This window comes from Toxotes jaculatrix, chromosome 2 (assembly GCF_017976425.1).
Source record: "Toxotes jaculatrix isolate fToxJac2 chromosome 2, fToxJac2.pri, whole genome shotgun sequence".
NCBI classification, from domain to species: domain Eukaryota; kingdom Metazoa; phylum Chordata; class Actinopteri; family Toxotidae; genus Toxotes; species Toxotes jaculatrix.
Genome location: NC_054395.1, coordinates 20,458,073 through 20,472,701, shown reverse-complemented (window position 1 = coordinate 20,472,701; position 14,629 = coordinate 20,458,073). Strand labels below are relative to the sequence as shown.

The window sequence follows — 14,629 nt, the reverse complement described above, 5'->3', positions numbered from 1 at the left end:
TGAATGAAACCTGAGTGAAACGGGCTGAGAAAAAAATTGTTGACCTTGCATCACTGAAGTGCTGTAAGCTGGTCTTCTGTACAGCATCAGCACATAGTTTTTAAAGACAACATCTCTCAGCAACCACAACAGGATGAAGCATTCACAGCAAAATGAAAAGCAGAGGCTAGACATAAGTGGAGGAGCAATACAGAGCAGATACAAAGGGTCGAGGTCACAGGCAAAGGCAAATATGGATAATACTGTATGCAGAGACAGAATTGGTTGAGGGATGATGAGAGAATGTCGACCGCAAGCATGAGAAAAGAGAAATAGATGGATAGATGTTATGAGAAATTAAAAATAATATAGTACAGTAAGAAGGTGTCAGAGAGACGAGACAATGGATGAGTATGGCTGTGACAGGCAGTGTAGGATGGGAGGCGAGCTGAGAAGATGAGCCCAGCTCGCTGAAGAGGAATAATCAAGCTGATAGACAGGGATGTGACAAGGACAGGGCAGGCAGGAGAGCAAAGGATGGACTCTGACACAGAAAGCACAGCATTGTCAAGGAGGATGAAGGATGTGAGAAGTGGAAGCAGATGTGTTTACAGCCTCCTCGTCCCTCTGCTGTATCCCTTCTGTCCTGACAGCAAAGCAGGCAGGAGTCACAACAGGAGCTGGAGAAAATACATGTCAGCTCAGACACGTATGCACAAGCATATAACACAAACAGTACTCTACAACAGGGCAAACAGCAGCCGTGTAAGTTTAAACCTCAGGGCCCCGACAGCAGCTGGATGCTCTTCCGTCCCCTGGGACACAGCATCACACAAAGGACTGTCCTATTGGTGACCTGGAGAAGACACAGCTGAAGGGGGAGTACGACAAGAGAAAATAGCGTGAAAGAAGAGGGGGAGCAGGTTGCTGGAATGCTGGGCGATGCATATAACTGAGACCATGACAAATAGTTATGTAATACCAAGCGATGTTACAAATTCAGCTGACGTCCACACATGGGCACTGTAGCGTCTGTCCTCGTCTGCTTCTTGTTTTTGCACATGCATGAGACAGCATGTAGTCATGCACATGTGCACACACAAATACACTCAAGCAAATATCCCGATAGGCTATGTTGTCCTCTATTACTCAAGCGTCTGATTTAACCAGAAATGAGACCATGGGCCCTTGAATGCATGATGTCAGCACATATATCATATACAAGGTACACACAAAGCTAAAAATTGTGGAAAGCTAAAGGGCATGTCTTTCTGCCTGTTTCTGAGTGTGGAGCCTGTGTCTAGAGGAGGCACACACACACATACACAAAGACAGGAGCACAGTGGAAGTGTGGATGATGATGTGTGACACCATTCTGCATCACACAAAGACACAAATTCTGTTATTTCCTAATGCTGATTCCAGTCACTCTGTAGGGAGAAGCACACAGAAACAGACACACAAGCAGCATACAAAGGCAAAGGCGCCACAAATTACATCAAAGCCTTTTGAGTGTCACAATACTCGAGGGGGTGGGTGGGGATGAATTAATAACGGATGTGCATGTGTATGTGTGCTCTCTGGCGTGTGTTGTAGACACATGCCAAGACAACTCTTGAGATCTTAAGAGCTGCCCTCTGTGTGTGTCTGACATCTAAGTGACACTGGTGTTAGCATACCAAAGCCTTGTGTTTCCCAGAGTCCATTAAGATGTGGCTACTCCAGCCAGACTCTGTGTCTCTGCCAAGCCCCTCTCTCTCTCTCTCTCTCTCTCTCTCTCTCTCTCTCTCTCTCTCACACACACACACACACACACACACACACACACACACACACACATACTGCAACTACTGCTACACAGCAGGACAGAAGCAGGGAAATTTTCAGTGAGGATAAACTGAGGTGCATATTTCAAATACAATCCATCATATTAATTACTACCATAGCCAGTGTTTTGCTGTGGAGAACAGTGCGGTGAATGGTGCACAAATTCTGTGGAATATATCTACACTTCCATTTAGATATCCTGCCACTTAGCATTTTCTTTTTCCGAGAGCATAATTAAATTATTAGCTGTCACTTCTGTTAACTAGCCGAGATGTGCAGTTAATGTGCTAAATGCCACAGGGTTGGAGCTGCTCTGATTCAATGAAGCTCATTCTGCTCTATTTTTTTTTTCATCTGGATGATGGGCTGGACAATCCCAACAAGCATCATCTTTGTCTTGGTATGTGCACACAGACACACACAGCAGTCAGAGTGACATGAGTAGAAAGTGGGACTATTAAAAGAAGTGTTCTAAAACTGAGGCATCTGTTCTCAAGATGCTGGGATTTTGTTTGCAGCTGTAGATCACAAGAGACACAGCCCTGGTGTATGAGACAAAAACACAGACAATAATCCTCTGTTTGGGTGAGAGGGGATATTCCCTGCTCACAGTGCAAAACCCCATGAGCGCTCATGCAGGACTTCAGTCATCAGACTAAGAAAATTTTGTTCATGTTCCTCATACAGATTGAAGGACTCAACAATTTATGTCATAATATAAAGTTAACGAGGGAATTTTTGCATAACATCCTCTTGGACACACTCAGCAACCATCCCCCAAACTACTGTAATTCTCTCAATGTGAGAGAATTATAGTTTCTGTAGCACATTGAGGCCACAGAAACTGACAGCATTTGACACCACAGTATAATCCTCCACTCGCAAGCCATGCTCTGTGGTCAATTTGTAAAGAGTTGTTTTTAATGAGGTGAAAACTAAATACGTCTTTACAGGAAGCATGTCCTTGTATGTGTTGCATTGCAGAAGTCGTGGAGTGCAGTATAACCACTGAGCTTTTAAAAAAGAGCCACCGATAAAACAGTCAGGAAGTGCAGTGGTTCCAGGAAGCACAGTGAAAGAAGATGGACCTCAATGCATGCACACAGACACAGAGGGAGACAGAGATATTGTATGTGTTCTGCCCTCTAGTTCATGATAGAAGTTTTATTATAAATTCTCAGGGCAAATATTTAGAATGGTAGTTAAAGTTTTTTCAATGGATGATGTTATTTTTACATGTACTTGAGTTTGGGCTTTTATTTTGAAAAGGCGGACGTTATACGAAATGCATTATGGGATACAAGAGAGATCTCTGCTCTCAGAACGTTAAAACATCGGTGTGTGTATTCCGGTGTCCTATATTCTTCTTTTGCCGACAGAAAGCATGGCTGTATGTGTGTTTATTATTGAATGTGTGTGTGTGAACGTGATAAAGTGGAGTCGAGTGACTTTCCTCTGTAGATGTACGTGTTAAAACAGAGCGCGAATTAGCGGCTAACGACTAGCCATTCACGGGCGTTGAAATGCTAATTTTCTAGCTTTATATGTAAATGTATGTTAACGTAGCGTTATAGTTAGCGCTAGCTAAGCTTCATTGCAATATTATGCTGAAGCTTTCTTTGTTTCTTTTTCAGTTTCACTCGCAATTTTCACGTGATGTATTTTTAGATTGTTAATAAAGGAGCAGGACGCTCAACTCCTGGCTCGTGGAAATCGAGTTTGGCTGGCTGTTTAACTTTGTAAACATACCAGAAGTATAGCACACGGAGTGAGAACAGTACAGTATGTTTACAAGTTTTATTGGTGTACTTTGACAATAACAATGATGGTATAAAAGAAAATCTCCATCATACAAATTTCAATAATCAAAAGATAATATGCCGATACACAAACAGATCCACGTAAGGCTGACATCAAGTTTTGACAAGTGGCTTCAAATGGCTTCAATTCAAGGAGAATTTTTCTCCTTACAATCAGAGAAGATAGATTTAAATTTAGCAATCTGCATCCTTTTTTTTTTTAAAGTAGTTAACTTTCATACAAAAAAATGAATATGTGTAGATTTTGGAGTAGATTGTGTCGCTGGTTTGGGTGCCTCTGTTTCATTGCATTGTAAGCATATGGTGTTTTTGGCTGACACGTTGCTATCCTGCAGTGCTTTCCTCTGACCTACACCTTACCCCAACTGCTGTCACAATTAAAGAGACATCACACGCAGAAACAAGGACGCCGAACTTCATCTGCAGACTGATGCCTATGTCTGCCATGATATGTGTCTCTCCTACTGCGACAGCATATTAAGTACAGGGAGGCCTCTGGAGTGCAGAACACCTCTGAGATTGTGAGAGGAATCTAAAATTTATGGGATAAGGATATTTTTAATTAAAAAAAAGGCTGTGCTGGGAAGCAGTGATGTAAAAACATTGATGTCGCTGTGTAAGCTTCTCTAGCACTTAAAATGGCACCAGATAAACCCCCCCCCAGCCAAACCCCTCCAAAACCTTGTTCTTTATGCTAGCATCTGTAGTGATTTAAGACCTTATCGAATTTCTAAAACACTACACACAACAATATTTACAATGATCATTATGTTGATATGCACTTTTTTCAATTTAAATATTTTTGCTTATAAAAAAAGAAAAGAAAAAAAAAACTCGAGTGATAAAACACTGCAATAAATTAAGAAGCTTTAAGGCTGCCAGTCTTGTCAGATGCCCAAAAAATGGTCCCTTCATTTAAACTGGCACAGAGTGGATCAGAGCAAGTGAGATTATGGTACAATGAAGCCTCTTTAGTGAGCAGCAGGCTTGGTCTTGGTCTGGCACTGAGACCATATATAGGATATACGTAACAGGAACAAGACAAGCCAGGACTGCTCTTATCACCAACTGAAAACAACATTTCTGGTTTTAGATAAAAGCAAGAGACTGATTTGCTCCTGTTACTAAGTCATCTAGTAAACAAAGCTGTCTAGCAGTCATAGAAAACCCATTTTTTTAATATGGTGCGATGAAGCTGCTCATTCTACATTGTGGAGTACAGAGCCTAATACTGACTCTAAGAATATCTAAGTCATCCAGAGGGCCTCCTTATATTGAGAGGTCCCTCAGGGTCCGAATCTTCGCCTGAACACTCAAACTAAAACCATTTGGCTTTTGCTATATGTCCATCTAGCTATTAATTTAAAGCAATGGGAAAAAAGGTAATATACAGTGTATCATGTAAGTGTCAAGAACTAGAAAAGAACCTGTGAGTTCTTCACAACCAGGTCACTATGAATCATGTTCTTTTCAGTGCTGGAAAACTAAATGAAAAACAAAAACCTCAAAATCTAGATGGAGGACAGTTGGACCTCTGAAAGGTTTAGCCATTTCACTCAAACACACATGGAAAACTTAACACAAACTCTGCTACTGTCCATGACTTCCACTGGGCACCTCCTGAATGACTGGCTAGGAGGTAAACACGTGCTTCTGCTTGTGGCTATGAGCCAGAAGAACAAATACACATATTAACTTTACCTGGCAGGATGAAAAGGCATCAGGTTAACAAACGTATGGATGTAAAAACACAGAACATCTGCGCCACTTAGATGCAGGTTGGAATGAATTGAGAGAGCCATAAAAGTTGGAAGGATGTTTTGTCTGTCGATACTTTTATGATGTTGATTCCAGTAAGCACGTAAAAAGAGACTCCCTCAAAAAGGAGCTCTGGAAGGTCAGCACCATTGATTATCAATTAGAATAAAGGAGGTGCTCAGTGAAGGACAGCGACCACTAGCATTTTCTGATTAGATGTCTTGCTCTTCCTGTGGTTGTCACACAAAATGGCCTCCTCCAACGTGTCTGTTCAGCAGACTAATACACACCAGGCTACGGGGCCCATTCCATTTCATCAAAACGAGCTATTCCTGTAATTTATGAAGAGGAAATCCCCGTCTGAATGACATGGAACAGCTCCTTGTTTACACAGACCTGAACCTCACAATCCCACACAAATACACATAACTACAAGTTTCAGTGCGTCTAACACAGCCTGTCATGTCACCTACTAAATCATCACATCAACTGCAAGAAAAATAAAAACTGAACAATTCCAGAAAACAATCAATAAAAGATCAAATAAATAAAAATGAGGTCCAGCCTCTTTTCATTGTGGGAACACAACAGTTTGTCAACCACCCATATTTTCCCCATAAGAAATGCATACAAGGCGATTTGTGTGAAATGAAGTAGCTGCATGACTAGAGGACAGCCAGTGAGGAGAGAGCGTCTGTATGTGTTTTGTTTCTCTTTTTTTTTTTTTTTTTTTTGAAGGAACTTTGTTTACAGTATTGGGATATTTTACTCAAAATCAACACTGTCAAACACACAATTTAGGGAGGGACATTTTTAGCAACTCTTTTGTCTGTGTCAATGCAAAGATAGGCTTCATGCCATCCAACAAAAACTCTACTGAGACCAACTACTGTATACAAACAAACTCCCTGGCCAAAACCTGCCTACAAGCTAACAGAGCTAATCAGTGGTTTATAACCGGACGTCATAGATAAGCACTGAGATCTGCTTTTCCCTATCCGAGTCTAGATAAAGAAATGTCAGTTAAAAAAATAAAGGCAGCCATAGATACGTTGTTGAAGAGATTTCACAGCACCCACAGTGAAGGAGGGCTGGCTAACAGTATTACAAACACTAGACAATCTGAAAATAACAAAGCAAAAGCTTCTGTAAACACGAGTGACAGTGACAGCAATCAAGTATTTTCTACCTCCAATTCTCTTCTGTAAAAATGAAGGTGAGTAAACATCGAGGATATGGGATCTAAAAATAAAACGGCAACTTTTTATCTCTCCCTGGCCTGGACTTACACACCGCACGCAAAGTGAGGTCTAAAGTCAAGTCTGTCACAGTTTCAGGGGTGAAATCTCCTGGAGGTCACTCTGAAAACCTCACACTGACAACAGAATACACACAGGCCATTTGCATAGCTCCCCCTAACTTATTTACACACAGACACGCACACAGACACACACAGGCTATGAAAAGGGTGGCATGTTTGCTTAGGCAAAGGTGTGCTGAATGTGAGGTTTGCATACGCAGTCACTCCTTCTCTGTAGTCCAATAAGGGTATGCTAGCACCCGTGCTATTGCATCTGTATAGTGAGGAAGTCAGGTCTAAGTTCTGCTGTCTGATATTACAGCTTATTGCTAACAGGATGAGCATTGCTCTCCTACATACAGCCACTTGCAGGCAGCCAGAACATCCAATGCAACTATGCAAACACAAACATCACAGTATTTAAATGGTATGTTCACAGGACAAAATATAGTTGGTAAGAGATGATTAAAGTATTTATATTCTCCAAACTTAGGATAAACTATTTTACATACAGTATATATGACTGAAAACACTCACTCTTTAGATCATTATCTCTTGCTCTCTTCACTTTGAAGATTTGGCATACCTTCTGCAGAACCAGCTGCAAGAATTCACTCGGTTAAAGTTGCTGTGTGGTTGTGTGTGTGTGTGTCTGTGTGTGTGTGTGTGTGTGCATGCAAATGTTTTCACAGGTTTACTGCATTGGTGAATATAAGAAGTGCAAGAGCAAGAAAACAAAAATTCAAAGCCTCAGGGACCATGTCAGCACATGTAAGCCAAACTGTTGTGTTGCGTGCATGTATGGCGTGTGCGTGCACTTGAATGCGCATGTGTATCATGGCCTATTTTAATCAACGAGCACAACAGTGTAAGGTTGAACTTATCAATGATTGAATAAGAGAATGAATGAATGGATGCTGAAGGCCAAAATGGTGCAAAAGGCATGTGGAGACTGAAGACTAGATAAGCCCAGATGAGAGGAGTGATGGACTGTAGCACAAACAAGTGCAGCATTTATCCCTATTTTTCTTATATGATTTATCCAACATACTTATTTGAGTCTTCTTTTTTTTTTTTTGCATACAAACAAAAGAAACAAAGCAAAGAATCAATCAAATAAAAAGTCCGAAGCAGTGCTGCAACTGGTGAGATATGGCTGATGTCCCAGAGGACTTTGATTCCCAGGTGGTTTGCAGTCCAGCTGTGCCTACATCAGTAGTCAGCTATGGGTACAAGCTTTCTGCTCAAGCTGACTGTGATGTTGGTGTAGAGAGGCCTCCTGGACACTATGGGGGAGTAGTTTAGGTTGTTGAGGCCATCCACTTTCTGTCTTTCCTTTGAGTGGCGTAGTAGACTATACCTGCAGGAAGCAACAAGCAGTCAATGAATGGGGAAGAGAAGGGAAGAGCTTTTCACCCAGTTAAATACAAGTTTAAAATTCAAGTTAGACAAGTTAGATTGAGAGGCACCAGAGCATGAACAAACAATGAGATCATATGCAGAGGAACAAGTTTCATCATCCCACACAGTGTTAACAGATGATGAAATTGGCCAACGTTGAGAATCATTGTGATTCAAACCGAGAGTGACACTTTTGCCTTTATTTCCAAGGATGTGACTCATCAGCAGATTACTTCCTCATTGTGAACATGACTACACTGAATAAAACATGGCCATTCCAAAGAAAGCAAATTAAATTCGTAGAAATGATTTTTAGTATCTACTCCTCAAAATAAAGAAGCATTTATTCTTTGGGCTGTTTTAAGTAACTCAGAATTTGAGCAGAGGGAGCATGATTGGAATTCAGTCCTGAAGCATACAAGCATATCACATGCAAAGTCTTTAAGAGAGGAAATTCTCTCAAAGTCACTGCTCTCGCTTTTCATGTGACTGGGCTTACATCACATGAGCCTAAGCCTCATTCCAATTATCAGCTTCCACTTTTAACCAAAGGGTGTGTGTGTGCGTGTTTGTTTGAATGAACTGTGCATACATAGACACTAACCTTCCCAGGAACTGGACTTCCCCACGATGGTGATGTGGAATTGACATGTAGCGTCCATGCTCTCCATGTGGTCTACTTACTGTGAAATTGGCAAACCGCACCCTAAACAAACATATTTGCTCATTAATAATGCTCATTATTCCATTATGTACACAGTCAGGTGAAGTAAGCTATCCAGTGACAACTTTCATTGTCATATTTTCTTAGAAAGCATCATAATTATGGCTCTGATAACCATGCTGTCATATCATGTGATATAGACATAAAAGCACCAGACAAAGAGTGTCACAGTAACTGCACACAAAAGGAGTCATTACGGAGAGACACATATATACACAAGTCAATCAGTAAGAACAGGTGGTGTATATTGAGAGGCCGGAGTGTGTACAGCTGCCTGTGAACTGCGTGGGTGGGGGGAAGGACAACATTGCTGTGTGGCAAAAGCAAAGTGGAGGAAAAGAAAAACACAAACTGATACAAAAGCTCCCCTCACCTGTTCCAGAGGTCATCGTCCTCTCCGCCCCAGCCCCAGAACGCATTAGGAAATCCATTAATCTTCTTGAACTGCTTCACCGTCAGGCCACTGACACCACCGAAGAACTCATTATATGGAAGCCTTGGAGGGACAATTACGTATATTAAGTACACATTAAGTAAGGAATACATCCACTGTACATAACCATGGAGACAGAATCAAGACTCACATGTAGGAGTACTTGTCCAGCTTGACCGCAAAGTGTCGGGGCATGTCTGTGCAGCCGTAGTAGTTCCTGTCATTCTCCATGAGGTGGTCCACATCGTGGAAGATCAGACAGTCCCAGTCCAGGTCCTTCATAGCCTCCTTGTAGCCCACGTTGAACAACATGGCTCGGTTAAATGGCTCTGTGCCCCCCTAAAGAAACAAAAAATCCTTTCATATCATTGCAATTCCACTGACTCCCTACAAGTGTTTGGATTCACACAGGTGAATCCGTTTATCTCTACAAATGACTGTAAATACATGTGCACATACCTGCTCTATGACATAAAAGGCAAACTGGAGTCTCTGTTTCTGCAACACTGGCACTAGGTGTCTCAAGAGGATCGGCAAGTGTTCATGTCGGTTCCTGAATGGGACTAGGATTGCCACCTGGAGACACAAAAAGGGATAGAATACAATTTATAAATATACTGAAATGACATGTATGTGCAAACAAATGCAGATGTACACCCTGTCTACAGGCCACACCGGAGTCACAGAGCAGTTTGATCTGTGCAACTAAGTAAACTGTACTATTTGTACAAAGTGTTCCTGAGTGTCATGATCTCTCAGCAGCGGGTAAATGGGAAAGTTTGGGTGAAGACAGCACCAAAAACCATTAATTACCATGAAAACATGTGACAAAAGAGTATTTGAAGACAGGTTCTTGATATCTCTTTTCTATAATGTGATCTTATGTGCATCAATCGCAGAAGTACAGATGTGCTAAATGTCTGTGAAGGGTATTTTTTTTTTCACAGAGTGGTCGCTGTGACAGATTCTGTTTTTAAGTTTCCTTTGAAGCTCAATGAAAAGTAAACTGTCACTGAAGAAACAAAAAGCTTGGGGAATCTAAAACAACGAGAGGACTACTGTGGTAGATGAGAGAGAGATTGCTGGCTAATGAAAGAGATGGAAATAAGAGGTACTTGTCAGAACATACACAGCCCCCCCAGGGCTGTGTGTAAATTAAGCAGACAAAGGCAAGTATGTGAAACATACTGTAAATGGGACAAGGGACATGTGTCAGACATGCAGCCACTTCATCACTGGACTGAGAATTTTGTGAACTTTCAAAATCAGACACAGATTTGTCTCTACACTGGAAAGACACTCAAACACAAGCAACACTATATTCTCTTACGAACTGTGCATTTATCTAGGCAGATTCAACGGAATTTGTTGATGGAAGATATCTGCTGTAACTGAGTGCAATTTGCTGTAATTATTTGTCACTTTGAGCAACACAAGCTAAATGCCACCAAGTGCTGTTTTGGGTTTAACCACAGTCAATACTGCCAAACAGTAGCAAATAATACAGAAATAAAGAGAATGGATAGGCAGCAGGTAACATACAGATGAGTGACAGGACAGACGTAGTGACAGATTCAGTGTTCCTTCCATACATGTTACACGTCTCAGACCTCTACCAGAGGGGTGAACACTATTCATTGCAAATTCCTCTATGCATTTGAGCATCTGCATTTGTTATATTTCTGCATCCACCCATCTATATATGCAACATTGCTTTTCAGTGAACAATGCTTTGGCACAATGGCACATCCACACTTACCTTCCAGCGAGGTAAACAGTCTTTGGGCTTCCAGTAGCCTCCTGCGGCCATGCTAGGCTCTCCCTCCAGCAAGGATCTCTCCACCCCCTCCAGGGTTACCTCACTCATGTTGACATCCAACCTGCCCTCTGTGTGTGTGTGTTTGGGGGGGGGGGGGGGGGGGGGGGGGGGCAGAAAATACAGATTGTACGAGACAGAAAAGGCCATGACAGTGAGGAAGAAAGAGAGAGCAATGACATGCATGTGAATGTTTGAAATAGTAAAGAGAAAAAGGATGGAAAAAAGATCAAAAGATAAGAGAAATGTTAATGAAAATAAAAAGAGGTATGGAGAAGGAGGGAGGAAGGGAAAAAAAGAACAACACCTGTCAAAGACTGTAACAGTTGAGTAATCTGCGATATAAATTGCTGGGCAAAGCTATTCTGTGCCATTACAACATCTCTGCATGCATCATCAATCAAAGCTGAAATGAATCACAAGCTCTGAACCATTTCAACACTCATTACTAGAACAAATATGTACAGAGGGGCAATGAATATTCACTTAAGATAACATTTTACTGGGCCAAGAAAAAACAGAAGAACAACTGTTTAAAGTGATTAAAGGTCAAGCAATTAGACTGAGAAACATTTTCTCATCTGGTGCCTTATTAGAGAATCATGAGCCAAGATCAAAGCAAAAACTAAGCTTTAAATCAAACCTTTAACAGTGTACTCACTCATGGAGGGCAGCCTCTCAGGGCAAACCTGGGAGGGGAGGTAGGTGAAGTCCTCAGGGAGGTATGTGGTGGGAGGAGCATCACTCTCACTCAAGTTGAAGTCGTAGGAATAATCTGGAATGAGTCACATATAAAAAGTATCAACATCACCACTGATAGCAGCTTAATCTAGGCTTTAACAGCATACCTCTGTGTGCTCTACTACTTTAATCCAATGCTTTTTAGTCTTTCACCGTTATCAATACATACCATATCTATCATACCTATACACGAATGAGTCACATGGCTTTTTTTAACTTAACCACAGGGGAAACTCCATTTGTGCCCACGCAAGTGCATAAAGGGCAGCATATGAGCTACAGTAAGCATTCCTAATACACCTTGGTGTATCAGTATGTATGTTTTTACCTGTGCCATTGACGCTGTAAGCCCCTCTCACCACCTGCTCAAGAACCTGAGCCCCAATGTTCTTCACGTTCTCTCTGATCTGGATCCCTCTGGCTTGGACCATGAACACATATTCATTCACTGTGGACAGAGGGAAGAAAGACGGAAAGTTGAGTCATTTTATTCTTGCTCCCACTGTAAAAGTCACAAGTGTTTCTACCCAGCAGACTGAAGTGAGATAATAGTAGGGAGGAACAACACCTTAACACAATAAAGTTAAAACAGTTAACCCCAACTGGGGCTTCTCCATATTGTCAGAGTTCTTTAATACATGACCAACATCTTCCTCCTTCCATTCCTCCTCCATTGTTGAGAAACAATTCCCATTTTCAAGGCAGTTCAATTTGTAGTAATTCTGGTGTAGGGACACACTCTAAACCTGATCTGGCCCTAACTGATTATCTGCTTTGGTGACTTAATGCGGGGGATTTCCCAACCACACATCAACAGTCATTCATTGCAAAGAATCCAACAACTGGAATGTTAATCTATGAGGATGGGGGAGGTGGGAGGAGGAAGACACAACTCAAACTTATTAAAGAAGGAGAAAGAGACTGAGATAATGATTTTGAAATGAATGGTTCGTTCCTTTCTTCTGTGCATGAGTTCTGCCATGGTTTGCCTAATTATTCTGTACCATTTTCAGTCATGATGCCATTTGCAGAGTGTGCCATGTTGTACAATTTAAACAATGACCAGCAAACATCAGCATTCAATTGAGCACACGTTCTGACCACATCCTCACATCATATAGAAATCTCTTATTACAACTGTTCAGTGGATTTACGTGACAGTTACTAGTGGGAACTTCACCAGAGAACCATTGTCTTAGTTCCGCTCAGTGAGGTTTGACCTAAATAACACCTCAACAAAGTTCATTCCGCTAAACAAGAGCTTTGCAGTGGAAAAAAGAGGGGATGTGGTCTAACTGTGTGTCACTTGAATTACCTAGAGCACCTCAAGCATACTATGTGCTTGAATGAGGTTATGTACATATAGAAAATAGCCGTTGCTGATTTACAAAGAAAAGTGTGACTCATACAAGTTTCTGATGCCAAAAAACCAACACAGGGAAAAAAACATGTGTCCACAACTCCTGGAATAACTTCCAGGGTCATTGACAGGAACACTGACTGTTTCTTTACTTGGGTAGCACACCAGGACAATGCTGCCAAACTCTGGATGACTGCGTCAGTGAATCTGTATCCAACTGCACAATCTCTGGCCATTAATCCAATCAACATTTATCTTACAGAAATGCCAATTTGATCCACACCCTTCGGCAAACGCATGCAGGCATGTGTCTGTGTATGTGTTGCTGTGCGTGTGGTTACACTGCTGAGCTAGAAATCCACAGGATGTGATTTGTCATTAGTAATTGTGTTGCAGTTTCCATCACATTCATCTTGTTTTATACAATCTGCCTGGCTTGCAGGCCTAGAGACTAGTGGCTAAGCGGTAACTGAAATCAATATTCTCATCTTACCTTTGCAAATATTACAATGCAGCTGGAGCAAATCTACAAAGGATAATAATAATAAAAAGGAAAACAAGAACACAGCATAGACACTGTTCACTCTCACTGTAACACATGCAGAAGTAGATCAACACACAAGCCTACATACGTCTGCACTAATCCACACACACACATTGATGCTTTTCTGAGGCGCCATATGATGGGAAAATGCTAACAGGCTTCTGAAGTGTGATCCAGTCCTGCAGGCACCAACATATTTTGACATATTGGTATCTCTTCCTCATGCCTGCCAAATTTATAGAGATATTATCTATGCATATCCCTACAAGGAACAGGGTACATATGTACTGAACATGTGAGTATAGTACGACACTGAACTGCTTGAACGTCTGCAGAGCAAAGCAAACTGAAATCTCTTCCTTGAAACATGTTTGCGGCTCTTTTGAAACTGTCAGCTGTTGGGTTATGTTGGGTGGAACTTTAGGTTTCAAGGGTCACGCTGGGTGGAAATACTGGCTAAAGTCTTCAAGGACATAGCTGGAGAATGTGAACACTTGATCTACTGTATAGAAAACAGTGGACACTCAGTTCCTCTATCATCAAACGGGTTCTCTCTAGACTGGAGTCATGGTTAGTGCAGAGGTATTCAAAGCTACAAACTGTGACAAATGCAATTAGACACGAGAGAAGTGGAGTTTAGAGGAAGCTAGCGCAGCAGGCTACAACATAAGGCCATTAGTGGTGGCCATATATGCAAGGGGCAAACAAACATGTACACACAGAGCATTCTGATGTCTCACTGGCAAGGGACATTGAATTCATACACAACTACATGATACGCATGAAGACCACCCCACCGCTCCTCAACCCATCAGAAACCCCCACTGTAACCCATGAAGCATGACAACAGTCCTTGAACGACCTTGTCCTCTATAGCTCTCACAGAACACGCTGTCCGCATGCCAAGCCCTGCCCACCTCTCCTTT

The 14,629-nt window shown here is 41.7% G+C and overlaps 1 protein-coding gene across 1 annotated transcript in view; it reads right to left on the bottom strand.

The window, feature by feature from the left end:
• Positions 1-3,589: 3,589 nt before the first annotated feature.
• b4galt5 (UDP-Gal:betaGlcNAc beta 1,4- galactosyltransferase, polypeptide 5) overlaps positions 3,590-14,629 on the bottom strand; it is a 30,983-nt gene continuing 19,943 nt past the window's right edge. Inside the window, exons 2-9 of the mRNA XM_041046690.1 lie at positions 12,128-12,247; positions 11,720-11,833; positions 11,002-11,129; positions 9,702-9,818; positions 9,394-9,581; positions 9,183-9,305; positions 8,690-8,791; positions 3,590-8,044 (exon numbers count right to left, since the gene is read on the bottom strand). Of these exons, the coding sequence (XP_040902624.1) occupies positions 7,897-8,044; positions 8,690-8,791; positions 9,183-9,305; positions 9,394-9,581; positions 9,702-9,818; positions 11,002-11,129; positions 11,720-11,833; positions 12,128-12,247 (1,040 nt within the window). The 3' untranslated portion in view covers positions 3,590-7,896. The remainder of the gene's footprint in view (positions 8,045-8,689; positions 8,792-9,182; positions 9,306-9,393; positions 9,582-9,701; positions 9,819-11,001; positions 11,130-11,719; positions 11,834-12,127; positions 12,248-14,629) is intronic.